We start from the raw sequence: 25,000 nt of genomic DNA, 5'->3' as shown, positions 1-25,000 counted from the left end.
TACAATTCAGAGTAATTATCTGTTCCACCATTTGTGTTCACAGTGCTACGCGGCACAACTTGTATGAGAAATATTTAGTTGCTTTAATTTTATTTAGTATACGTGAGCAATGCATTATGTATTTTTATTTCCATAGAGTTGAAATGACGTTGGTTAGACCTCCTGCAATAAAAATATGCATGTTTAATATCGGGACAACAATGTCAGGAAAGTTTACCTTCATCCATGGTCCTGACCATGTCGGCAGGAAGCTGCATCCTAGGAATGTGGATGCAGCCAGAAGATTGGCCTGTACCAGGGAAGGTAAGTCTGCCAATACAGCCTCTCTTTGTTTCTGACACAAATCTCCTTAGTGCTTGCTCTCTTCAGGCACTGCAATGACTTTCAATGCCTCAGCAACTTTAAACCCAAATACATCCCGCACTTGCATTTAGACTTCATAGAAGCCTTGGGGAGAAAGAACTGCTTGGTCTGAAATAAAGTAACAAATTAAATTGGTTAGTGCTTGACAGAATATCTTCAAGGCACTTTAACCGTAATCCCAGCCTTGCACGTACTTCAGTTATGTTGCACATCTGCAGTATTTGTGAGTTTGACTAACATACTGTAGGCGAAAAAGGTTACATAGCAATAAACATCAATGGCTTAAACCAATTAATACAGCAAAAAAATCCTGATTTTGTATTTTTGGGTGGCTGTATTAGAAAAGTTCACTTTCACTTTCCAATACAGCAACAAAAAATTCTGATTTTGTATTTTGGCGGCATACAATAATCTAGACACATGTTTATGAGAACCTTGTCTGGTTGTAAGGAGGCTTCTGCCACAATCTTGTGGATAAGGTCCAAATACAGTTCTTCCTCGCTCTGGCTATACTCTTCTAATTGTGCACTTTTGTCATTCTCCAGCAGACTTTTTAAATGGGGCACAATTACATCACTGAAATGTGACATCACTTTGGCAAAATGCTCTTTGAGAGCCACATTATCAAGAATCTATTTGAAATAAAAGTAACATGCACATTAAAATAATTATAGTAAAAAGATTAATTTTAAAAAAAACTATAATATCTATTTTCCTGGAAAAAACGCAGAACACAATGAAATCATGTATGTGTAACAGTTATCTGGTTTTAAACAATTTAACTTAAATATTGTAAAGCACCGCCTTTTAAGTTAGAGCTTTTGGACAGGGTGCTATAAAAATTGTTGTAAGTTATTATTATTAGACTAAGTGTTATCTTTTCATTCAAATATCATGCAAACTATAAACTGAAGCCACACCTGAAATCTGAAATATTGTAATGATCATAGCATCACAAGTTAGATCTGAACAATTTCTTAACTTAGTTTTCAGAATATTTCAGAGATGAAATAGAATATCATCATTAATTCGCTGTTTAATATTGAATTATCTAGTCATCGATTGGGAAATGTACAAAATGTTCCCTTGCAAATTTGCCAGTCTCAGTGATGCAAATGAAAGGAACACTGAATCATTATCATGACCAGCTAACAGTTGACTTGGAAACTCAGTATTGGTAGACCACTATGCTGGTCATTGCTGAGCTCATGGGTTTGAATCCTGTCAAGCCATTTTTCATTCTTTCTCTTTGCAACTGCTTTAAATAAATGATTTCCTATTTCAGTCCTTCACAGTTTCAACTGCAGTTCACATCACATTTTTGAGAAAATGCAATCGCGACAAAATTTGCATACCTTTCCAACTGAATATAGAAGGAGTGCGAAGTTTAACTGTGTGCGCATGTCCAAAGCGCTGCACTCCAGTACTGGTGATATCTCACTGAGGAACAAGGGATCCTCTTTCATTTCTCTAAAGTCATCTCTCAGTTCAATCAGTTTCCCCACACTTAGAACTGCTCTCCTTAAAACTGGTTGCAATGCAGCCTTTAGCTCCAGACTTTTCTTCAAAGTCTGGACTTCACTGATTCTCTCAAAAGGCACTACTGCAATTCATGTAAATACTCTATAATGCAAAATTGAAAAACAATTGTTTAATTCCCCATGGAAAGAAAGGATGTTTGCATTTTCCATGTTTAAACAAACAGCAGTAATGATCGACAACAGTAAACCTGAAATATTGTTTATCATGTGATTTCATAATTATTTCTTAGTGTACATAATTTGTAGTGTAAGGTATAGCAAAGAAGACTACTGTGGAATGTACAAAAGTTACAAACGGTCAGATGAGCATATCACTTTTGCCAATGTCCCACATTATCCAAGAGACTTCAGTGAGGAATTTCAATCATTATGATCTTTGGTACAAGTCATCATTCTATTAATCTCCTAGACAAAAGAAAACTGTGATCCTTTCGTAAGTTTTTGAAATTCATTTTACAGAGACAGATATAGAACTGTTATTTATTAACGGACTTTGCCAGAAAAAAAAATTGCATTTATTACTTTCGTGTGTTTTCTGTGTATTCTGGCATGCAAAACCTTATGTGTCTGCCAAAATGCTATCTGGTGTTTTGTTTGCCAAAAACAGCAAATATATATCTTCCGAAAGAGTCATGGGCTATTCAGTATTTTGCCATCGTTAATCTTTTAGGCCACATTTCAAATAAGAAAAGGCGAGTATGTAATATTCTTTGATTGGTGATGAAAACCTAATGTGAACTAGCATTCACCTATTGTAAGAGATATGTACAGTTACTAAAACTTGTTGTTCGGTGCCCCTGACTAATTTATACTCAATTACGGTATACCTTGAGATCTTCTCCTTGTCCACCTTTTTCTTTCGGTACAAGCACTGAGGATTCATGGTCATCAGTGGGACTGATCTTGGGTGGTTTAACTTCTCCAGCTTTGCAGTTTGCTTTTGAGACTGTTATGGCAAGATACAAGACAAAAATATTACTGTTAAAACAGAAGTTTCCTATCTGATATCTTTTTGTTTTGGGGTAAACTGCAGGCACAGTTTCTCAGTTACAGTCAGTCATACCGTATATTTACACAATTTGGAGATAACGACCTTCTAATCAGCAAAGCACTGTCATTGTCTTGATAAAAACACATTTGGCACCTGCTAATTGCCATAATCAATTGCCACTAGTTTTAGTTCAAAGTTACTGCATGGCACTTGATTTGTGTGGGCTATACAAAGTCATGTACATTTCCCGGACTATTTTATGCTCCAAAGAAAGTCCCCCCCTTCTCCCAGAAAAAGAGCTGCAATAAACTTACTACATTGATGAAATCAATACACCAAATCAATAAGTATTTCATGTTCACTTGGTATCCTTCCACTTAGAACGCTGCTAGAAGCTGCTATTCTGATAAATCGGGGATAAGGCATCCAGTGTAACAGTGCCTTATAATCTTGCATAACATGATCACTGACACCCATTAACAATAATTGAAGGGCTGAGAGCATAACCAACATATGTTGTTTTTCAACTATGTGTGAGGTCTAATAGAACACAAGGCGAAGTTTTTTTTTTCACCATTCGACCAATATTTTAGTTTCCACAAAATACAAAACTTATTAGTACCACACGTATATTCACCTGGTTAAAAGTTTGGACAGTTAGAGCCTCTAAAGTGTTGAAATCTGAGACATCATCCCACCAAAATGGGAGCGTTCTTGATGATGCCAACTTAAGCATTCCAGCCTGGGTACACTCTGTAAAAGAAAACAACAAGAAAAACATGAGTGATCGATTTGGCACTTAACTCCTTAATCCCAGAGGTAGAACCATTTCCAGTAATTCGATAATTTGATAACCAGATGAAATATAATGAACACATTACCTCCAATACTCTTGGTTTCTCCAATGAGGGACATGGCAATTTGTACTGCCAAAGACTTCCCAGACACAGGCAGTCCATAAGCCATTATCAATGGCACACCATCATATAACTGGGAAAGCTCTTCATAATGGAGTGCCATACCCATCCCTCCAAGTATCAACAAGGCAGGCACAAAATTCTCTCCCATATGTAGTCGCTGAATCTCAATCAGTTCCTTCAGTGCCACACCATGGTCAAGATCTTCATCTGAAAATAAATATTAAATAAAATAAAATACATCTTTATTGCCAGACAATGTTGTCCCACCACTTCTGTTTCTGTTTCAACATCCACAATTTCAGTTACCTTTGTTCAGTGATCTAAAGAGAGCAACTCTTGCATGCAGGGGATATATTTTATAAATTTGATAGTTACATTTGGGTGTTGATCATGTTTATTTTGCACTGTCTTGTTACTTGTTACAACAGGAAAGATCATCATGAAAAGTCAAGCAACCCTTTCACTCCCAAGGGGTCTCTATTTGACGAGTAAAATCATCTGGCGTTAGACAGAGTAAACTCATCTGGCGTTAGACAGAGTAAACTCTATAAAGTCACTCTTGGGGCTGAAGGGGTTAAGGGAGATAGTTTTTGTAACCCTTTCACTCCCAAGGGGTCTCAGTACGGACCTCGAATCCAGTACAAGGTATTTATTTTCAGAATACGACTTGAATAACAGAAATTTGGTCATCATAATGTTTGCTTGAGGCTCACAGTGGTGTCTTGGGTATGTAGGGAAATACAAGGAACTGTTCCATTAAGGTTCACTTTCCTTCAATTTAAAGTATCCAAATACAAATAAATGGATTTTTTGCATGATTGGAGCACCATGATTTTATTTTGCATAATTAGCTTAAGAGTGAGTGAGATAAAAATCATGATGCTAAAAGTGCCGAACAGTGATTCTATGATGCAGCTGTTGCAGGGTACCACGAACACAAATCGGCCAAGATATTTTCCATGATCATAAATAATAAACAAATCACCATGTTGGTGCACCAGAACAATATTACTGGAAGTATATATTATATTCATTGATAAGTTCCTTTTGTTTAGACTTCCTAAACTGTTACTGGTATAGAACCATACTTGCCTTTTATATCTATCAGAGGTAGGGGAGCCATTTCACTACCCAGAACAGCATAGGGAGAATCATTTGCATTCAACCTCCCAGTGACTCCCCCTGCCAAATGCACGTGAAGGTTGGATCCTATGACCCAAGTTGGTGGTACACTGTTTGGTTGAAGACCAACGCACTGTAGGTTGGATAGAGGAAGTAAATAAGTATGTCACATTCAGTTGGACTTGCAAAAATAATTATTTAACACAAGACATATATGGGTGCAAATACAAACCCCCCCCCCCCTACATGTACATGAAAACCAGTGTCGAGCATCAGCAGCAATTGACAATAGGTGAAATATGTATAATTAAAATTATAGATCAAGTCATGATTTTAGATTTTTCTGTGTCAGTTTATAGGACACCCGGGCAGTACAAAAATAGGCAGTCAAGGACTGCATATGAACTACTGTAACAGACATGTGGTTTGCAGAGGTAATTCATGCTAAGTCCAGAGGCACTTTGGTCATAATTGGCGGAACTCATTCGTATTCTATTGTTACACTCGCTCACTCACTCACTCACTGACTCAACGTGATAGCATTTGTGGCTTCGTCTCCAGTAGGAGGCAGTAGCCACAAAAAAAAACAAGAATCAGGGCAAGTCTGTTTTGACATGCTTGACCAATGCGCAAGTTTGAATATAATCTAATATGAAACCCTGTTAATTTATGCAGAGAACTAGTTTAAACAGTAATTTATTTAGATCTTAATCAGACTATCATGCCATACTGTGAGCCACAGTGTCACTAACCTCCACTGGATATACCCGTCGTGGGTTGGTTTCTTTTAAGTAATCGTCACACAGACACTTGAAGTATGAAGGAAGATATTGGTCCTTCGAGGGCACTGTCCACAACTTCTTTGAATCAAATTTGGACAGGACTCCATTCTGGGTTGACATATCACGCCAGGTTAAGTAATATTGTGTTCTAGGGCAGAAGAAAATAATAATTCAGTAAAACTAGTAAGATGCAGCAATGAGACATAAACACCCACAAATCATATACATGTACATGTACGTGCTGCAGGTAAAAATTACATTCAGTTAACGTTTTAATCTCGGTTGATTCTCAAATCCCTTGTCTCATAAGTACAATTATTAAAAATTATGGTTAGGAGACAAAAGGTAATTTATTTTCAACCTAGGTTAAAAATTATTTTCCTGAATTTAATTTTTGACTGCAACATGTGCATTTGGGCAATTTTACACAGTGTAAAGTTCTTCTATTTGTAACTTTCATCTGCTTCTATGAAACATTAATTTATCACACCTTTCATGACATTTTTAATTGTCATGCCTGCAAGGAAGTTAATGCAAAAAAAGCTTGTCAAATAAATGTGATATTAGTCACTGTATTGACAGTGTAATGGAAACTAGGCAAATGCTAGACATGTAAACTACAAGGGAAAAAATTGTGTGCTCCACAAAATGGCTAAATGTTTGACCTTGTGAAAAGTTGTTTCTAAACTGTTTTTAAATAGATTGCCTAATGAAGTGTAAGCATGCATGGAAACCAATGTTCACCACTACGCACAGAAGCACTCATAAACATTGTTTCAAAAACAATATTGTGTCTGGATGTTCGCATCCTGAAATTAATGGGAAATATTGGGGGTCGAATCTACAGACTCTCTGGATGCTGATACAGTGTTAGACAAAGCTAAGGGGGTTTCTACAACTGATATTACGGTTCTGTCCTGGTGTACCGGAACACAAGGGAATAACCATTGTTTGTTCATTGTTCGTTCTTTGTGTTAGGAGTTATTGTTTAGCTGCTGTGTATTGTTGGTCTTTTGTTTAAACTCTCGTGCACCGGTACACCAGGACAGAACCGACGTTACAGTGAATTCTTATAGGGGTCAGATTACAGTTGCTTCATCTTCAAAGCATACATGTACATGTATTTATAACAGAGTTTGGCAATATTATTAACTTGCAATGTGAGTAGTCCCTTTATTCCTTTGCAACCATTACTGTATAATCCAAAACTTTTGAGGAAAAGTAGCCAATGAAGTAACCTATTACGTACTCCATGAGAGGAGGGGTACTAGGGACAGGGAGGTGTGAATTTAAGCCCAAAACTAAAAAAAAAACCTAGTCCTTGTTTTATCACAAACAATTCAGACTTAATAATTTGTCGAAATAATTTGTCGAACTGCTAATTCCAACCTGCCCAACCTACCCTGAACAAATATTTTGGTCGTAAACCTAAGTTCTGTGATAACCACATCGAAAATATTGAGAAAGTGATACATCAGGTGATAAACCTTTTCTTCGATTTCTTAGCTTTAGATATTGAGAAATCCAAGTAAAATACAAAATTCTAGAGAAATTAATCTAAATCAAAGACCTGACCGTGAAATAAAACAGCAATGTTGTACAATACTATCGCAGAATACCTTCAAATGAAAACCTCGCCATGACATTAGACTGGCTAGCTAGAGTCAAGCTACTGAACAATGGAAAATGATCCTGTCGCTATCGAGACTCTATCACTACGACTCACTGAAAAAACTGGGCACTAGCTAAGAATGGTGACAAAACCACGCACAGCGTTGCTTGACATTCAAATACATGACGGAGACGAGCACCATCTGAAAGCAATTTCTAAACTGGTATATATTATTTTGCTGATTCAAAGGCGTAAGATTATTCTGGGAGTAGTTCCAAGATTTCCGATGATGACACGACCATAACCGAAGATTTCCGAAGACAGATGAAGTTTCCGGTAGATGGTTACACTTCTCCAGTGTGTCAGAGATTTCGGGGGAGTAGGAGTCGTCATTCACTCTTTTCTTTTGACGTGCACTTTTCGTTCCTCGTATTGGTTTGAGTTTGCATGTTTCGGTCAAGTTTGTCAGTTAGGCTGGAATAGGTCACTTAACATGAAAATATCAACGTACCAGGGTGAGAAAATTGGTCCTAAGGCGTGAGATTGAACTTTTCAAGCCACAAACGAGAGAACTGGCAGCTATAAACGAGCCTTATAAAAAAAGACCGAATATATGTATTTTTTAAACTAATATACACGATTTATCCTTTTTAACAACACTTCCATTGACTATGATCGCCTCTAGAGCGACTTTTGTTGTATCAATCAATGAATCAGCTTACCTTTTTCCTTCTTGAATTTCTTCGTTACCATTCGCTAACGTCATCTTTGGTACAACATGAAACAAAAATCCTTCGGAACTACCGGATTCCGAATTTTCGGTTACAAATCCAGTGCACGTTACCGAAAAATTTGTCACGGGCACAAACTGCTTGCCTTTCTTGACAAAATAGCCTATTTCTCCATTCACCTCCGTTAATCGTCTGTCCTCAGGTTTACCGGGATCCTGGTCGTTGAAATCGGGGCTCGATGTACTTTCTGACTCAGTCTCAGGAACTCCGACATCTGATTGCATATCAACCCCAGACATTATTCCAACCACGCGTCTCGTGCAAAGAAATACAGATATAGTGTGCAGAAGGGTGTCCACGAGGGAAAATGACTTACTGATCTTCTTCTTTGATATTTACACGCACTCTGAAAGAACACCGTTACACCAATGAAAAGTTGAGAGATAATTTTAGACCAATCAAAAGGTAAGGTCCGTAATCACCGCATTCAATTTCAAACGGGGATGTCCAGTTTAACCAATCAAAAAAAAACAAAGAAGGTTGTCACACTACAAAGGAAAGCGAAGTTAATCAAATATTATCTCACCTAAAACTGATGAGCTGACCGGAAAAGGTTGGGCAATTAGCGAATAAATGGAGATGATGTAAATAAGCTTCTTTTATTCTCGAGAAATGTGGAAGTCTGCGTTTCCGATGTACTGTTTAGTTGCTGTCACAATGAACTTTACAAAGACCAGACGACAGAAAATAAAAACACAACCAGTCCAACAATATACATATTGCCATCATAAAAAAAATGTTGGACCTGGTGGTGCGCGAAGGTCGTGAACTTAAAAATGCCCTTTTCCCAGGAAGTTGTAGTTGTATTCGTGCTTTAAAAGTTGTAGCAAACAGCTGAGAGCTTCAAACGGCCGGATTAAACATATAAATCTTCTTCTTTCTTGTTATGTAATTTCCTGATTTCACATTCTAATATTTTCATATTTCAGTGATAAAAAGACTGAACACAGTTCTATTTGCGCTGTTTCAACCATTTGCTTCAGATATAGGTGTTTTCAAAAGCTTGAATCAAGGGTTTACTGTGAAACACTATAAATGTTTCTGGAATGTCTATTGTGTTGCAAAAGAAAATCAATCAGATGTGCGACGCATAATTCTTCTTGCGGTTTCATCACCCTTATATGATCAGGTTGAACAATATTGAACATTCCAGGAAAAATTTCACGGTTACACGTTTGGGCAGCGCACAAAAGCGCCAAGTAAACACAAAAGTCCAGTCTGTGTCTCCGCATTTAATACTCTAGATTATAGATCGCTGAAGGAAAGCTACAGCAAACAATTCACAAAGTAGGCGTAGCGCTGACTGTAAATACTCCATGGAGAGGAAAGAGACAAAGGCATACGTTTACTAAAATATTTCGTGTTCATGTCGCACTACGCGGGATGCCCATGGCAAACCGCGTTCAGGTTTCGGTAAAGTTCCGTTTTTAGCTCATGGATGACGTTGTTGTGGGTCTGAATGTCCATCACTTTCCAGGAGAAAACTTTTCGGATCCCTTTTTTTTTTTTTTTTTTTCGGGTCTCTTTTCAGGTGGATTTGTTGGGTTCCTTACGTACGCCTCTAAACAAACCTTCTTCCGGCGAATTACCGTATTTACTCGATTAAGCGCCGCCCTCGATTAAGCGCCGCATCTGGGACAAAAAAGTTAATAAGCGCCGCCCTCGAATAAGCGCCGCACCGCCGATGCGGCGCTTATTCGAGGAATTTCGTATAACCAGGAAAAACACTATAAATTGTTCCACAACGACAAAGCAGTTCGCTTTCACCGCTGATATTTTCGCTCTTGTTATCATGAAACTCTCGGGTTTTTTTGCTAGATATTCTATCAGTTTATTATCAGTCCATAGGAAAATTAACAGATAAAAAGTGTACCGTATAATAAGAATATAGAAAAAGTAAATTTGTCTGGTACAATGTTTAAATAAGCGCCGCCCTCGAATAACTTCGCCTCCCTCGAATAAGCGCCGCACTTGTGGCGCGAAAAATGAAATAAGCGCCGCGGCGCTTATTCGAGGAAATACGGTACTTGCTTTCATTTGCACAGTTCCAACACCGCTTTCTCTACATTCCTTGACCGCTAGCTGGTATTAAAAATGTAATGAAAGTTTGATGTAAGTATTAAATGCAGTTTTTTTAAGCCAGTTCATTTCTAGGCTGTAAGATTACAAAGCAGGCGCTGTATGGCGTGTTCCCGTTCTTTTTGGGCCCGCGGATTGGAAATTTTTTGGGGTTGAATTCCGCAGTTCTGTTCTAAACTGTGGAAAGAATCTTGATGGTTTTTGTAGGCAACTTACGACAGACAAATCGAATTCACTTCATGTAGATTCAACTCCTCTATCTCTTCCTTTAATAAATGTCTCCAATATTGAAAACTATCATTTTTATCGAGTTTCGTTTATCAAGGGGAAACAAGGTGGAAAAAAAACCACAGATGTTTCGGAGTTTCGTGGTTTAGTAATGTCTGAAAGAGACCTTACCTGATGTTACGATCAGAATATTTGTAATAAGTTTGTTTTATAATTTGATGTCCGGAGTACCACTAACATCTGGACAATTTTGTAAATGGTGTCCTTCGCGTTCTTTCATGTCTGCACAGTTGTTCTTGTTGTCAAGATGTCAAACCAGATCTATCTTTTATAATAGGGAAGTGGATAACAAATTTGTAACACAATTCCAACAATTGTTTATTTGCTTAAATGAACATGGAGAAGTTGTAGCCTGGAAATTGACAAAATCAACTGCCTTTAGCGAAATAGAAGACCTCCTTGTTTCACTTAAACAGAGAAATTCTGCCACAAGAAATACATTAGACATTGTGTGTGTGGATGACTGTTGCCATGTTGCCAATAAATACAACAGCATTTTCCCCAATGCTACTGTAAAACTAGATTTGTTTCATGCCTGTCAAAGAGTCACAAGAACATTTTCCCGTCAAAATGCCTTGCATAAAGATGTAACAAAGGACTTTGTTCAAGTATTTAGGCAGGATAATGATCTAGGGGAGAGACGCCAAGAAAATACTCCAGACCGGGAAAAGATTGAAAAAAACATTAACGCATTTGTTGATCGTTGGGGCAACATTCCTTTTAGCCCACTTACCGAGACATTCTACTCAGAAATTGAAAATCTACGGCAGCATGTCAAGAAAGGATGCTTGTCAGGCATCCCCCCTGGATGTGGCACTGAACGAAATGAAGGACTCCATCGCCTTTTAAACAGATCTATGATTTCTGGAGCCACCAGAATTTCTGTTGAATTAGCCATTGCTTTACTGACTATCTTATTTTATCATCATAATCAAAAAATCTCAGCTAAGAAACACTTCTGTAGTTCTAAAGTCAAGCCTGTGGCTCCAGTTGACACTTGTGACAATGACCTATTGTTCCCAGATGAAAATATTCTGTCCAAGGCTAGTTCAATAGTAGAGGGATCAAAGGATCTGGATCTCCAGTTGATTCATCGTTATTGGCCAATCCAGTTATTGTCATGGCTGAGAACATTAAAGACCTTTGCCAGGAGTCGGTTGCAGTTGCCATTGTTGCAGCAACTTTAAACCTTCAGGAGCTTGTAGAGAATGTTGGCAAGCGATGCAGTGATCGGTCGTTTGATCCTTTAGACATCCTATACCTTGACAAAATGTCGAAATTACTTTGTTCTGAACATAACGTGGACAGTGATGATCCAACCATCAACTCCCATTTCGATACACTCAGGAGGCACTTGGCCTCATTTAACTTGGAATTGGACACCGTTCAACGAGATGGAGACTGTGCATTCCGTTCAGTTGTTAGACAAGTGACCAAACTAGCCCACAAGGAGCCAGATCTCATATCTGGGCACTTACAGTCACTTGGGTCTGTTGAAGGGCGAAGACCAGGACACATGGACACTAAGGCGCTTATTTGTTGATGCAGTATTAGCAGACAATGGCAACATATCAAACTTCATCGAAGGATCAAGGGACGAGTTGGTAGGTAAAGCTCTTGAGTTTCAATCTGGGGGCTTCTTCGATCAAGAGATTGGGGATGTTGTCATCAGAGTATGCTCAAGTCTGTTGCGCATTGCCATCATGGTAGTAACTTCAAGCAGTACAATTTCATTCCTTGCATTCCATTGTGACCAGCCACTGACAAACTCCCCAGTCTACATTGCATATCATTATTATGGTGCTGGACATTATGATGCAACAGAAAGCATAATAAGAGGTAAGGGGCTGGTTAAACAATATAAAATAATAGTTAAGATGATCATAATTATCTTATCGTATTTAAATTAAGGTTTAAAAGCCTCTATCGATAACATGTTTGGAAACCTTGGAGTTAATGACACAGCCTACAATGACCTCCTTTTCACTGCTGTCAAAAATGTATCATGGGCTTCCATGAAAATCAATGGTACCGGTATTATTATTACACTAGATTTCCTTTAAACTTAACATTTTGTTGCCCTCTCCGATCTTGCTGGGGCTTTTTTAATTCCTTTGTATTTAAATTGGACTTAAATATCTCCGGAATAAGAGAATATATTTTAGAAAAAAGGGAATATGATCATGGTCTTTCAAATGAGCATTTTAACTGAAAACTAGTAAATTAATAAAGGTGTTGACTGGAAATGATGTTGATTAATCTCAGATTACTGTACCAAAGTACTGTACCAATTTTGGGACATTCTGGTGATATTTTCATTGTGAGGAAGAATTATTATATCTGATTTATTTTATATGCATCATTCAGGAATTATTAAAGTTGTCTTAAACCCTGTAGGAGATGAAAAAATATATATAGACCACTCGCCACCTACGTACGCGTGCTCGTGAGCATCTCTTGTCGGACAAGTCTTCGCATGTTTACAGACACCTGCAGTCATCTAGGGCCTGTCATGACTCTTGTAACACAGAATGTTTCACGATCTTAGATTCTGCCGCCTCAAAATTCCAAATTAAGATCAAAGAGGCATTGCACATTAAGTGGAAAAATCCCATCCTTAATCAGCAGTTGAGGCATTTAGATTTGTCTCTTTCTTTTAATTACGTTGTTCTTTTGTCTTTTATTTTATTGCTACGTGCGCTATTTTTGTTTTCTGCGCATTTCACACTTCATATTTAAATTGTACGCAAGTTCTGACATGTAATTTTGCAACATACCTTAACATAAATTCAAATGCACAACCGTTGAAAAGCTCATTTGCAACTGAAGATGACATGAGTATGTCGAAACATGTTTTGTAAATTGAAAACGATCGTTTCTTTTTTGAGAGATATATATATTAGCCGTAAACAATATCAATCATATCCTTTTAATGTTCCTTGAAATAAATGAAACAAAAAATTTGCTTGATTAAATGAAAATGGTTGACTTATGGGTTTTTTAAGCCCCTGTTCAATACCGTAATTATATTGGGCTGCAAATAGGTTGTAGGTTATTACTGAACCATAACTTAAAATTTTGTGCAGATCCAGTTGAACCGGAACCTCAACCAAGTCAAGGTGAAGAGTCTGTTCATGGCCATGTGTGCCACTGTGGCCGGAAAGCAAAATCAAGAAGTGAACGATTTTGTGTACCAACAGAAAAATCCCGTTGTCCATGTGTTGTAAAGAAAATACGTTGCCAGGCCAAGTGCAAATGCCTCAGTTGTGACAACTATAAGAGGATCAATGAGAAACTGTCATGCCGCTGTGGTGAGAACACTGCATCTAACAAACAGAACCCTGAAACAAAATCATGCACGGATGAGCCTGGTCAAAGACGGACAAGATGTCCTTGCTATTCCAATGGACGGTCTTGTTCCAATATATGTTCATGTAATAAATGTGGAAATGACTATGGAATAAGGAAACCTTGCGGTGGGACTGGTGCAATGACAAGCAGAAGGAGAAGGATGACAACAAGCCCACCATCACTCAAACGGAAACGCACAACAACTTTCTTGGAAAATGGAGGATTTAAGGTGCAGCCAGGACCATGGACACTGGAGGAGACCTGTCTTTTAGACACTGTTGAGTCATTTCTTTCTGCTACATGTATCATCACAAGCTGCAGAAACATTACTACTTTGTTTAATTTTGTAGTTAACAGTCAATGTGCGATTTATTTGCAGTTAACAGCAGTAGAAAAAACAGAGCGACAAATTCAAGGTAAACTGGAATTTGCCCAAAAGAGGAAGACAGCATTACATAATCTTTATTACGGCGTTTCAGTTCTTAACAATTGAAATTTAAACCTTAATACCATACCCATGCATGTTAAGTGGGACAAGATAAGAGGAACTAGGGGTACTCATATATATAGAACCTGGGATGTCTGAGGCAGCAAAGCATATGGGTCATTTTGAAGTGAAACTGAGGTTTCAACCACTTTGACCTTGAACAAAGTCTGGTTGCAAGACAAAACTAATTTCATGAAAACAAGCTAAGAAACTGTTCTTGATCAGGTCTAAAATATTGATAAGAAGAATAACACGTTTTTGTCTGAAAAAAGGTAATAATAATATTATTGAAGAAGCATGCCCCACAGTCAAAAACTAACTTCCTGATAGTATCTTCCTACAGATAATTATTGTTTGTATTATTACCAGTTAGCATTGCCGAATTGCATAGTTTTAAAAAGTTACAGTTTTGAGATTAATAAAGGATCATTGAGCTGTTTTGATAAGAGATTCATTAAAAACGATGGAATAAGTAGCTATGCTGATGGTCATAGAGATATTAACTAAAAGAAACTAAGGTTTTTAGAAAGATTCTCTATTTTAAAGCCTTTTTCCTCATTTCTTGTAAAAACAGACAATCTTCAATACCAGATACTTTAAAATGTGAATTATAATTCTTAAAATATTGATCACGGCCATACTCCTTCCATAATACCAAAAAAGGATATTTTACGCCGCAAGTAATAGAAGCACCTCAAATAGTACAAGCAGCTTAAGTAGTACAAGCGCCTCAAGTAGTTCAATCGCCGCAAGTAATGCAACCGCCTCAAGTAATAGCAGCACCTCAAGTAGTACAAGCGCCTCAAGTAGTGCAAGCGCCTCAAGTAGTTCAATCGCCGCAAGTAATACAAGCGCCTCAAGTAATAGCAGCACCTCAAGTAGTACAAGCGCCTCAAGTAGTGCAAGCGCCTCAAGTAGTACAAGCAGCTTAAGTAGTACAAGCACCTCAAGTAGTACAAGCAGCTTAAGTAGTACAAGCACCTCAAGTAATACAAGCACCTCAAGTAGTATGAGCACCTTAAGTAGTTCAAGCACCTCAAGTAGTTCAAGCACCTCAAGTAATACAAGCACCTCAAGTAGTATGAGCACCTTAAGTAGTACAAGCACGACAAGTAATACAAGCACCTTAAGTAGTAATACAAGCACCTTAAGTAGTACAAGCACTTCAAGTGGTGCAAGCACCTCAAGTAGTACAAGCACCTCAAGTAATACAAGCACCTCAAGTAATACAAGCACCTCAAGTAGTATGAGCACCTTAAGTAGAACACGCACGTCAAGTAATAGAAGCACCACAAGTAGTACAAGCACCTTAAGTAGCACAAGCACCTCAAGTAATACAAGCACCTTAAGTAGCACAAGCACCTCAAGTAATACAAGCACCTCAAGTAGTACAAGCACCTCAAGTAGTATGAGCACCTTAAGTAGAACACGCACCTCAAGTAATAGAAGCACCACAAGTAGTACAAGCACCTTAAGTAGCACAAGCACCTCAAGTAATATAAGCACCTCAAGTAACCTCGAGTACCTCGAGTAGGTAAAGAACCTCAAGTAGGCCAAGGACATCGAGTAGGCCAAGAACCCAGAGTAGGCCAAGAACCTTAAGTAGGCCAAGAACCGCGAGTAGGTAAAGAACTTCAAGTAAGCGAAGAACCTCAAGTAGGCCAAGAACCTCGAGTAGGTAAAGAACTTCAAGTAGGCCAAGAACCTCGAGTAGGTAAAGAACCTCAAGTAGGCCAAGGACATCGAGTAGGCCAAGAACCCAGAGTAGGCCAAGAACCTTAAGTAGGCCAAGAACCGCGAGTAGGTAAAGAACCTAAAGTAAGCCAAGAACCCAGAGTAGGCCAAGAACCTCAAGTAGGCCAAGAACCTCAAGAACGTCGAGTAGGCCAAGAACGTCGAGTAGGCCAAGGACATCGAGTAGGCCAAGAACCCAGAGTAGGCCAAGAACGTCGAGTAGGCCAAGAACCTCAAGTAGGCCAAGAACCGCGAGTAGGTAAAGAACCTCAAGTAAGCCAAGAACCCAGAGTAGGCCAAGAACCTCAAGTAGGCCAAGAACCTCAAGAACGTCGAGTAGGCCAAGAACGTCGAGTAGGCCAAGGACATCGAGTAGGTCAAGAACCCAGAGTAGGCCAAGAACGTCGAGTAGGCCAAGAACCTCAAGTAGGCCAAGAACGGCGAGTAGGTAAAGAACCTCAAGTAGGCCAAGAACCTCGAGTAGGCCAAGAACCTCGAGTAGGTAAAGAACGTCAAGTAGGTAAAGAACCTCAAGTAGGCCAAGAACCTCGAGTAGGTAAAGAACCTCAAGTAGGCCAAGAACCTCGAGTAGGTAAAGAACCTCAAGTAAGCCAAGAACCTCAAGTAGGCCAAGAACCTCGAGTAGGTAAAGAACCTCAAGTAGGCCAAGAACCTCGAGTAGGTAAAGAACCTCAAGTAGGCCAAGAACCCCTCAAGTAGGCCAAGAACCTCGAGTAGGTAAAGAACCTCAAGTAAGCCAAGAACCTTAAGTAGGCCAAGAACCTCGAGTAGGTCAAGTAAGCGAAGAACCTCAGGTAAGCCAAGAACATCAAGTAAGCCAAGAACGTTGAGCAGGTAAAGTAGCTGAAGTATGCTTAAGTATCCCAAGAACGTGTAGACTAGTAAGTGGTGTTTATATAGAGTAGTAAGCTTAGTATTAGTATTAGGGTGCATCCATGGCATTCTCCCATGGAGTATATACCCCAATCTAAGTCCTGCGGGTTCTGTTATTAATTTCTGCCAGGCACTTCAAAAATGCATGTGATTGGTTAGTTCTTTCCTAGTCTTTGACATGCGTGAAATGAGCGTTTGAAACAACAAGACGCCTCGGCAGCTTTAATCCTTGATACCTTTTCCTCACCATGCACAATACTTTTGTCAACTAGAAGTAATCATGGATTAGTAAAGTGCGTTCGATGGCTAGTAAAATAATGTATTGTACTAAATGCCCAGAAAATTCAGGGAAAGTGGACTTGTGGGTTTACGATTTGACAAACACGCGGATTTTCATGAGGTAATGGCAAAATCTCTAGAAGTATAATAAAAAAAACAATGAAACTGCCGTATTTCTTTCAGCTGCATTTTCGGGAAGCTCTTCCCCTACACCCTCCCGGTGCGAGTAAGTTTGTTCTGTCACGCAACAACTGAGATATTGAAGGGAAGCTCACTTCGTGACTGGCAGCTGTCAAAATCTCAGTATTTGTAAAACCTATGATTTTTTAAGTGCACAGGATCATGTATAAGTAAGATCATAGTTAATAGAGGGGAATAGTTATGAAACCCGACAAATTTCTTTGTTGCAGGTTTTCGTTCTCTTTTTAGGCCTTGACCGTGCACAAAACACAATAGTTGTTTACTCCGCACTGAGGAACTAACCAATAGAAACGTGTTGGTTAGGTAATTCCTGCATAGTGTAGCGCAAAACAAAAGATTGTGCACGGTCGTGGACTTTCCAACCTAAATTTTGGCATCTTTGTTTGCTCTTTTGATGTTTGCCGAGATTCAAAACTAATCCCCTTTATTAACTATGGTAAGATAAAGGAAGGGAATACTGCTTCACTTGCGATGAAATGCTAAGTTCAGTCTGAGGTTAGTTACATAATATTTCCGCTTGTTGTCTGGAGTTCGGGGATGGTGCATCTGAGCTGGTCAGCTGGGGGGAACACGAACACCAGGTAGTGAGGTGAAAGCTGATTAATCAAAACAGAAGAGCACATTTAAAAAAATTGTCTAATACAAATCTTTTAACACGTGAAATTGTGCGTTACGATTCTTTTGGAAGCGCCAAGCTTTTGTGATTTGTCGAGCAACAAAAACCGACAGTTCCTCAATATCTCATTATTACTTGCAAAATTTATTCAACTTCGGAGAGTTCGGGTGAACCGCAAATTAAGGTACCCAAGCTAGTTCTAACATATGTTTTAGCACAATGCTCAAATACTTGATAGGTTGAGTTTTGGACAAAAGCGCGGTGTAGCACATGCCTAAAATATTAATCGCGACACTCCGCTTAATTTAAAATTTCTCTCGTTTAAAATAGAAGCGGTTTAAAAATATCCTTGTTCACCAGCCAGATCGTTGCTAAGACAACAAACACCACCAAACTAGGAGGACCTAGGAGTAAAAACCGTCATGAATTAATGCATACGGAAATATGTTACCCCGCTTTCTTCCTTTTGCATACAGGCGAAGATTTGAGAAGGGCTTATTTCGCCTTGAATTTTGGATGCTCTGAAGTCGCCGACAGAGAAAATTGATTTTCACGATTTTCTCCAAATTAAAGCGATCTTTCGAAAAACAAACTACACCACGTTTAGTTACTTGCTGATATTTATCAATGGAAAAATAGGAACGAATTTTAAATTTGACTGTAGCTGCCGGTAGCTCGATAGTTACAGGCAATTGCTTTCACAGCTTTCTGATGTTCTGATAAGTAGCTTCAGTTATATTTGCAAGTGATACTTTGAATAAATTATTAACACAACTTCAATTACCTTTGAAAAAACAGTGAAGAAAACGACCGAGCAACGAACACCCACAACTGGAAAGCACGAAGAAATATGAGGCATTTTTATCGCTTTGATTTGGGCACGCGGGCATTGCGATACGAACCCGATGTCGAGGCATGACAGATTCACAATCACATTAGATCGAGGTGATGTGCCAGCCAGCCAGTTCAAGATGGTGTCAAAATCCTGAAATCACGACCGATACCCACGGAACCGTGATATTTGGGACATTCGTAAAACGACACGAATAGAATGCGTCCTCCTTCGTCGGAAAGCAATAGACCGTATTCAAAAATGGCGGCCAAGAAATTATTCTTTTGTATATATGCCAATCATCCTCACTACCCTCGATTGCACGAACAAAATTCAAAATATTTTTTGCTGATTAGCAGAAAGACAAAAGAATAATTTATATAATAATACGGTCTTTTAAGGGTTATCACAAGGCTGATGTTTGCTTGAGTATATTCAACTAATGTTGATTAGCTGGCAAATATACTTTGTGAGGTGATTTTCCTTTTTTCTCCCTTTTTCGATTGCATATCGTCAACGCTCTAATATGCTCCCCTCTCTAATAAGCCACTTATGAAAATGAAAAATGGGTCTCTGAAAAAATAAACTTCTGTGTTCCTACACACATTGTTCCTGTTGTGTTTCGTAATTCTAACTCGAACGCTGTCTAAATTTGTTTTAGTTTGCACTTGATTTTGATGATGACAATATCAAATGGGAAGTTGATTTAATAACCCTATAATATTCGAAAATGTGATCAGTTACTCACAAATAACACACAATTGTTTGTTATTTCTGATAAAACTGAGATCGCCAAAGTAAAAAAGGGAAGTTACTCACAATTCAGGATACGGCTTGCATCATAAGAAAATAATTCATTAACTCAAATTAGTAGTTCAATGGTGATCCGCCGCAAGTCTAATCTGAAAATCTTATCTGTAACCTAAGTGCTCGTTAAAAAATTATTTAAGTGCATGAAGTTGTGGAGAAACAATTTTTTCAAAAATTACCGTAAAACCTGCTGACCTTCAGAGTGGTCTTTTCATTTTAATTCTTTATGGCGTCACTGAATTCAATCGCTAAGGTATTATCGATTGGATTGCTGCGTCTCAACTAAAAGTTTCAACTATAATTAATTGAAGATATATGTCTTTAATTCAAATTTTCTCCGTGGCATTTGGGCAGATTTTAATTCCAGCCTTTTATAACCATCAATACTCCATTCACAGACCGGCAAAACAGAATTCAATCCATAACCCTAATTCTAATTATAGGAGTCAAACCATATCAGCAGTACCAACCACACTAGAAGGTTCTAAAAATGAGACGGATAAAACAGAAATGGGACTTGAAAACAACCTTCTAGGATTAGCGCAAACTAAATATAGAAGTGTAATAAACTAAGACTAACTAAGATTAAAATATTTGCCTTTAATATTTCAATTAGGTAACAAATTTTCATGCGTTTTTTCTGGTCTCCTTAAAGACAGTTAAACTTTTAAGTTTTAGAAATGGCACAAACCCAAAAGAGTCTTTCTTGCTGAATTTCTAGTCTGAGCAACGTTGAAGAAAACTTGCTCCCATTCTATTGCTACTATAAAATTGACCATATGCTTTCGTCGATGGCTTCTGTAGCACCGCGAGTATTTACCGATTTAACTTCCAGTTGCCCTTTAGTTTTTCTTCAGCGATAAAATTGTTAGCGTCGCTATTGGGCTTTTTGTTCCTTTTTACCGGAGACGAAGTTAACGAAAACTCGTCATTTATTTATAAGTCCATACCGAGTAAAGACTGCATGGTTAAAGTGTAAAATTAAAAGTCCTTACCAACCGCAACTTTCACAAGAATCTAATTTATATTGAGGAATGAACCATTATATGATGATAATTTTAAAGTTCACTCATTGAAATATACTATATACCCTCCTTCTTTGGAATTTGATTATTAGAAAGGCTCTCATTCGACCAACTGAAAAGTTGTCTCAGGAGGATCACGGTTTTTGAGAATAATTCGCTTTCCATCTTTGTTAAGAAAAACTGAAAGAGTAGAGATTTGTCGATTTTCCCTTGGAATTGAGACGGCCGCCAAAACCTCTTCCAGAGCGTAAATGTTAATTGAAAGATTTTCGTTATGGTTGACCGAGAGAAGCTTAAGACATACTCCTGAAAATTTACTTTTCCTCTTGTCTCATACAAACTGGTATATCTTGATGCTGAATAGTGCGACAATGATGCACACCCTCATTTACATAAATTTATTCCTTCAAGCCAAAAACCACCTGCTTTAGGATTTGGAAGTTGTCAGAGACCACTCGCAAATTAAACAGCAAAACAACTCGGTAAACTTGACACATCGACACGAGGGTCGTCAAATTCACACCTTACAGAATCGGCTCTAATTCAAACTAAGCACAAGATGCTATTGACAGCAATTTAGTTACATCATAATATGGTTCTGCGTCGACGTAGTAATGGGAGCAAAAGTTTTAACAATTGAAGTTGGATTAGCAGGACGAATGTGAATTTTAGTCAATTTAAGAATGGATGGCAATCTGATAACTGTTAGGTTAAAGAGCTTCCAAGGGCTTAGAGTTTAACATCAGTTGTCAAGAGGAGTGTGGCTTACTTACGTTCGACTGGTATGCTATTTTTACCATAACTTTTCACTGATCGAATTGTTGAAGGAAGGAGCAGAAAGACACTACCGTGCGAAATGGTGAGATTTGCACCAGCAATATCAAGCGCTGTTGTCACAAGATCCCAAGAAAACAATCACCGAGCGAGAGCCGCGCGGAACAAAGAAGTTTCAGGTGATGCATCAGATCCCAATGGCAGACCACAAAAGTTGCCTTCTCTGTACCCTACGATATCACTTAAATCGTTACGCTCGCGAGAAATAACCTCAGACGTTGATCTTTCTCCTGGAACTAGTAATGATACCGATGCTTCTGAAACTCAGTCATCTCTTGACGTGGTTCAACAAAGTGCAGAGTCTATTAGTAAATTAAAAGGTACATCTTTGGTTGTCGGTGCCGCCGGTATATTGAGGGCTGCTACGGTCTTTGCTGTAAATAATACGACAGCCAAAACAACAGTCCACCGAGCAGAGGAACAAATAGAGGAACCGGAATGCCAGGTATGCAACTGCCGTATCAGGAAATTAAGTTCAAGGATTTTTATACCGTTGGGTTTATTCAACAAACAGGAAGCGACTTATTCTAACTCAGGCCGGATTTAGATGAACGGTTGGCTTTCTGGTCTTTATGTAGTGCTATTATGGATTTCAATACTGCCTCTTCCGCATTTTGACCGGTATTACAGATGCAGTGTACTTATAAAAAAAGTGAGAAGATCTTTGAAGCTTGGCTTCAGTTCTATTCGAAAAAAAATGTCAAAAGCTTCGTAACTGTATCTTTTACAATTTCAAAAAGTTGCTCCTTTCATTTCAATATATTTTTTTTCATTACACAGAAAATTTGGACGACCATAATTTTGTTTTGGCCATCCGCATTCTCAAGTCATTATATCATCGGCCTTATTTCTATCTCAGTTTTGTCGCGGTAATTCAGGCTTCCCGAAAGGTTAACGCTCGAAACGGCGGCCATTTTTTTTCAGTGGCAATTCTCCCACGTATAGAGCGCCTCGGTTTCTTCAGAAACGAATGCCTTCATTCTTTAATTCCCTGTTGCTTGTTAATTTGGGACAGTTGCTGCTTTTTTTCTGTCGCATCTATTGTGTGACAATTGGAGAAAGTAATTTCAATAATTTAACTCTGTTCGTTCTTGGTTGATTGATGATTTTCGTTTATTGAAATATCTGGAGAGCCAATCTTCTCCATTTTGCTACACGCCGAGCGATGTTTTATCGAAAGAGATTGAAAACGCGGGGAGAACATCGCATTATTTTAAGCACTGCTTCCCATAATAACAGTAGGTATTTGGTTCCCTTGAACTTCAATAACCACCCCCTTTAATAATATATATCGTCATCAAGAATAAGCAAGGCAGTCGAATGCGACGATTTTGTGGAAATGTTTAAGTCCTTGCGGGCATGTAGAATATAACACTTGATGAAAAGTGTGTTCCTAATTTGGTGCATTTGTTTCTCTCTTTTATTCTGAATAAAAACGATCACTTAGGAAGCTTTAACGATGATTTTGGCTTTATTTTTCGTTTGACGGTTGCCATGACACTACTGCATGTGTATTTGGAGCTACTCTGCATAGTAAAGGTTTTCATGATGTTGCGCATAAAATAAAATAAAATTCAAAATTCGACTGATTACAAGAGGGTAAAAATTACATTTCTTTAAACCTTTCGTTAAGATCCATCAATTTATTGACGTCATTCAAGTTGGCATAACTGGATCTTGCATGGGAGAAAATTCTGCTAGTAGGAAGGAAGAGTTAATGAGCAAATATTGTTTAATAAGAGAACTCAACCCGACGACGTTACGCTTCTGAAAAAAATACTTTCTGATTGAAGCTCCAAGTAATAGTTATCGAACATGTCAAGTGCATCATTTAAATTCTATGGTTGATTTTATATTAAACGCAGAGCCATCGTACATATAGTTGCGAATGTAAAAACGACAGTTTTCAGTCACGTTTTCGTAATGTTCAGTTAGATGACTTTTATGTAAACTAAGACATGCAGACGTCACTCGGCCGATGACAGCGAGTTTTGTTTTTTCATTTTCTGTGTGTATGGCCGTGTTGCTCATATATGTTGCTATTGTTTTTGACAAATAAATTCGTAATCAATTTATGAAAAAATCTAAGGCCCTCCGACAAGCCCAGTGTCCGTATTTACTCTGTATAGGATAAAGTAGTATGTGAAATTTCATTCAGTTAGGAGAGATGTGTTATGAAAAGATAAAGATTCCATATCATCTCATGAGTACATATGCGACAGATGCTTCATGGGCTGAGGATATATAAGGTTTTATGTTGGCTATTGGCAACGCTCTCAGTGCTACCTAAGCCGACATTTTAACTGAATTTGTTCGAGGACTATTTGTGAATTTCTGTAGTATTATTGTTACATCAATCGACAATACATTAATAACCTCCTTTCATCGTGAATTTATCCGGCAGAAGATTATAATCATATAAAATTGTTGGCCGAATATATATTTCAAATTACTTCATTTTCAGTTCGGTAATACACTGTCTTTACTTCGATTAGGCTTTCAGTCGGTTGTGGTCTAATTCCTAGTTAGCCTTCTGTTCTAGCACAAACCAAATGGTGATATTTGGTGGTTGTGTAGATAACTGATAGAGTTCTCAATTTTGTCAGTATTTTAAGCTTCGTTGGATTATTTTTCAATTTACCCAGACGGATTCATCGTCGCCCTCAAAACACAGGCTAGTTTACACACACTGACTTATGCGGCCTCTCGAAATATGAATGATATACGACAATATAGTTGAATTTGCAATTCACTTTTCCACTCCAAACTAGTATCCGGTTTAAGAAATGTTATTCTGTGATAGAAAAGGTTGGTCTCCTTGATCTCCTTCCTTACATTATAGTTTAAAACTGACTTAAACAGAACCGGGGCAACAAAATTGTCCAACGAAAAATGCTTGATTGAAGACCTTTTTCTGCGCTTGAGATCAATCACATCTTCTCATGTGATCAAAGATAGAGGAATTTATTTATAACAACAGATCCTAGCTAGGGCTTTCACAGATATTTTGTGTTTTGTAGCGCAATGCTCAGCTCCAATTGAATTTCAATTCAGTCGATGCGCGCGCAGCATAATGAAGGAAGCTATGTTACGTGTTCTTTTCTTTGTAAAGCACCATAAGAGTTTTTAATCTTTTAGTCAAAACATATACTTTTATAGATTAAATTCATAATACAACTAACCACTAATTTGCAAAGCATTCACTTTGTGGCAGGTGAGACGCACACACAGTTGCCATAGAAACGAATCCTTAATACGTCATATAATCTCGACACCAAATAATCTTTTTACGAGGAATGAAATTGCACTAAAATGTTCCTGTAGAAAGTAGCTAAGATGGTAACTACAAGTCTTGACCTTACAGGAGTGAAAAACTGACTCTCGATGCATTTTTAACAAATCGATGCGACTATCTTAATATGAAGCAGGCTTTTAATTTGTTTGTTAA

General features: G+C 38.2%; 3 protein-coding genes across 4 annotated transcripts in view; 2 read left to right on the top strand and 1 right to left on the bottom strand.

Annotated features, from left to right (window-relative positions):
* Positions 1–338: 338 nt before the first annotated feature.
* Positions 339–8,435, bottom strand: LOC137992068 (uncharacterized). Its single transcript, XM_068837155.1, has 9 exons — positions 8,054–8,435; positions 5,690–5,867; positions 4,908–5,070; positions 3,777–4,022; positions 3,533–3,648; positions 2,732–2,850; positions 1,719–1,986; positions 798–995; positions 339–471 (listed from the first exon to the last, which is right to left on the bottom strand). The coding sequence occupies exons 1-7, from the start codon at positions 8,359–8,361 to the stop codon at positions 1,974–1,976; spliced, it is 1,143 nt and encodes a 380-aa protein (XP_068693256.1). The 5' UTR covers positions 8,362–8,435; the 3' UTR covers positions 339–471; positions 798–995; positions 1,719–1,973.
* Positions 8,436–11,961: 3,526 nt separating this feature from the next.
* Positions 11,962–14,462, top strand: LOC137992069 (uncharacterized). Its single transcript, XM_068837156.1, has 2 exons — positions 11,962–12,328; positions 13,576–14,462. The coding sequence occupies exons 1-2, from the start codon at positions 12,193–12,195 to the stop codon at positions 14,331–14,333; spliced, it is 894 nt and encodes a 297-aa protein (XP_068693257.1). The 5' UTR covers positions 11,962–12,192; the 3' UTR covers positions 14,334–14,462.
* A 6,692-nt stretch (positions 14,463–21,154) lies between these two features.
* LOC137992064 (sodium channel protein 1 brain-like) overlaps positions 21,155–25,000 on the top strand; it is a 42,233-nt gene continuing 38,387 nt past the window's right edge. The window contains exon 1 of one of the 2 annotated variants that reach the window (XM_068837148.1): positions 21,155–21,997. In XM_068837148.1, the coding sequence (XP_068693249.1) occupies positions 21,575–21,997 (423 nt within the window). In that variant the 5' untranslated portion in view covers positions 21,155–21,574. Of the gene's footprint in view, positions 21,998–24,832 lie in introns of those variants that run through there. The other variant, XM_068837149.1, reaches the window with a different exon arrangement.

This window comes from Montipora foliosa, chromosome 2 (assembly GCF_036669935.1).
Source record: "Montipora foliosa isolate CH-2021 chromosome 2, ASM3666993v2, whole genome shotgun sequence".
Taxonomy (NCBI): Eukaryota; Metazoa; Cnidaria; class Anthozoa; order Scleractinia; family Acroporidae; genus Montipora; species Montipora foliosa.
Note: the sequence above shows the minus strand (reverse complement) of the source record. Positions and strands in the feature narration are given on the sequence as shown.

Coding starts and splice junctions, on each gene's coding strand:
- LOC137992068 (XM_068837155.1), bottom strand. CDS start 8,361: ATGTCTGGGGTTGATATGCAATCAGATGTCGGAGTTCCTGAGACTGAG. Junction 5,868..8,053: donor GAAATTCAAGAAGGAAAAAG/GTAAGCTGATTC, acceptor CTTCTGCCCTAG/AACACAATATTACTTAACCT. Junction 3,649..3,776: donor AGAAACCAAGAGTATTGGAG/GTAATGTGTTCA, acceptor TTTCTTTTACAG/AGTGTACCCAGGCTGGAATG.
- LOC137992069 (XM_068837156.1), top strand. CDS start 12,193: ATGGTAGTAACTTCAAGCAGTACAATTTCATTCCTTGCATTCCATTGT. Junction 12,329..13,575: donor AACAGAAAGCATAATAAGAG/GTAAGGGGCTGG, acceptor AATTTTGTGCAG/ATCCAGTTGAACCGGAACCT.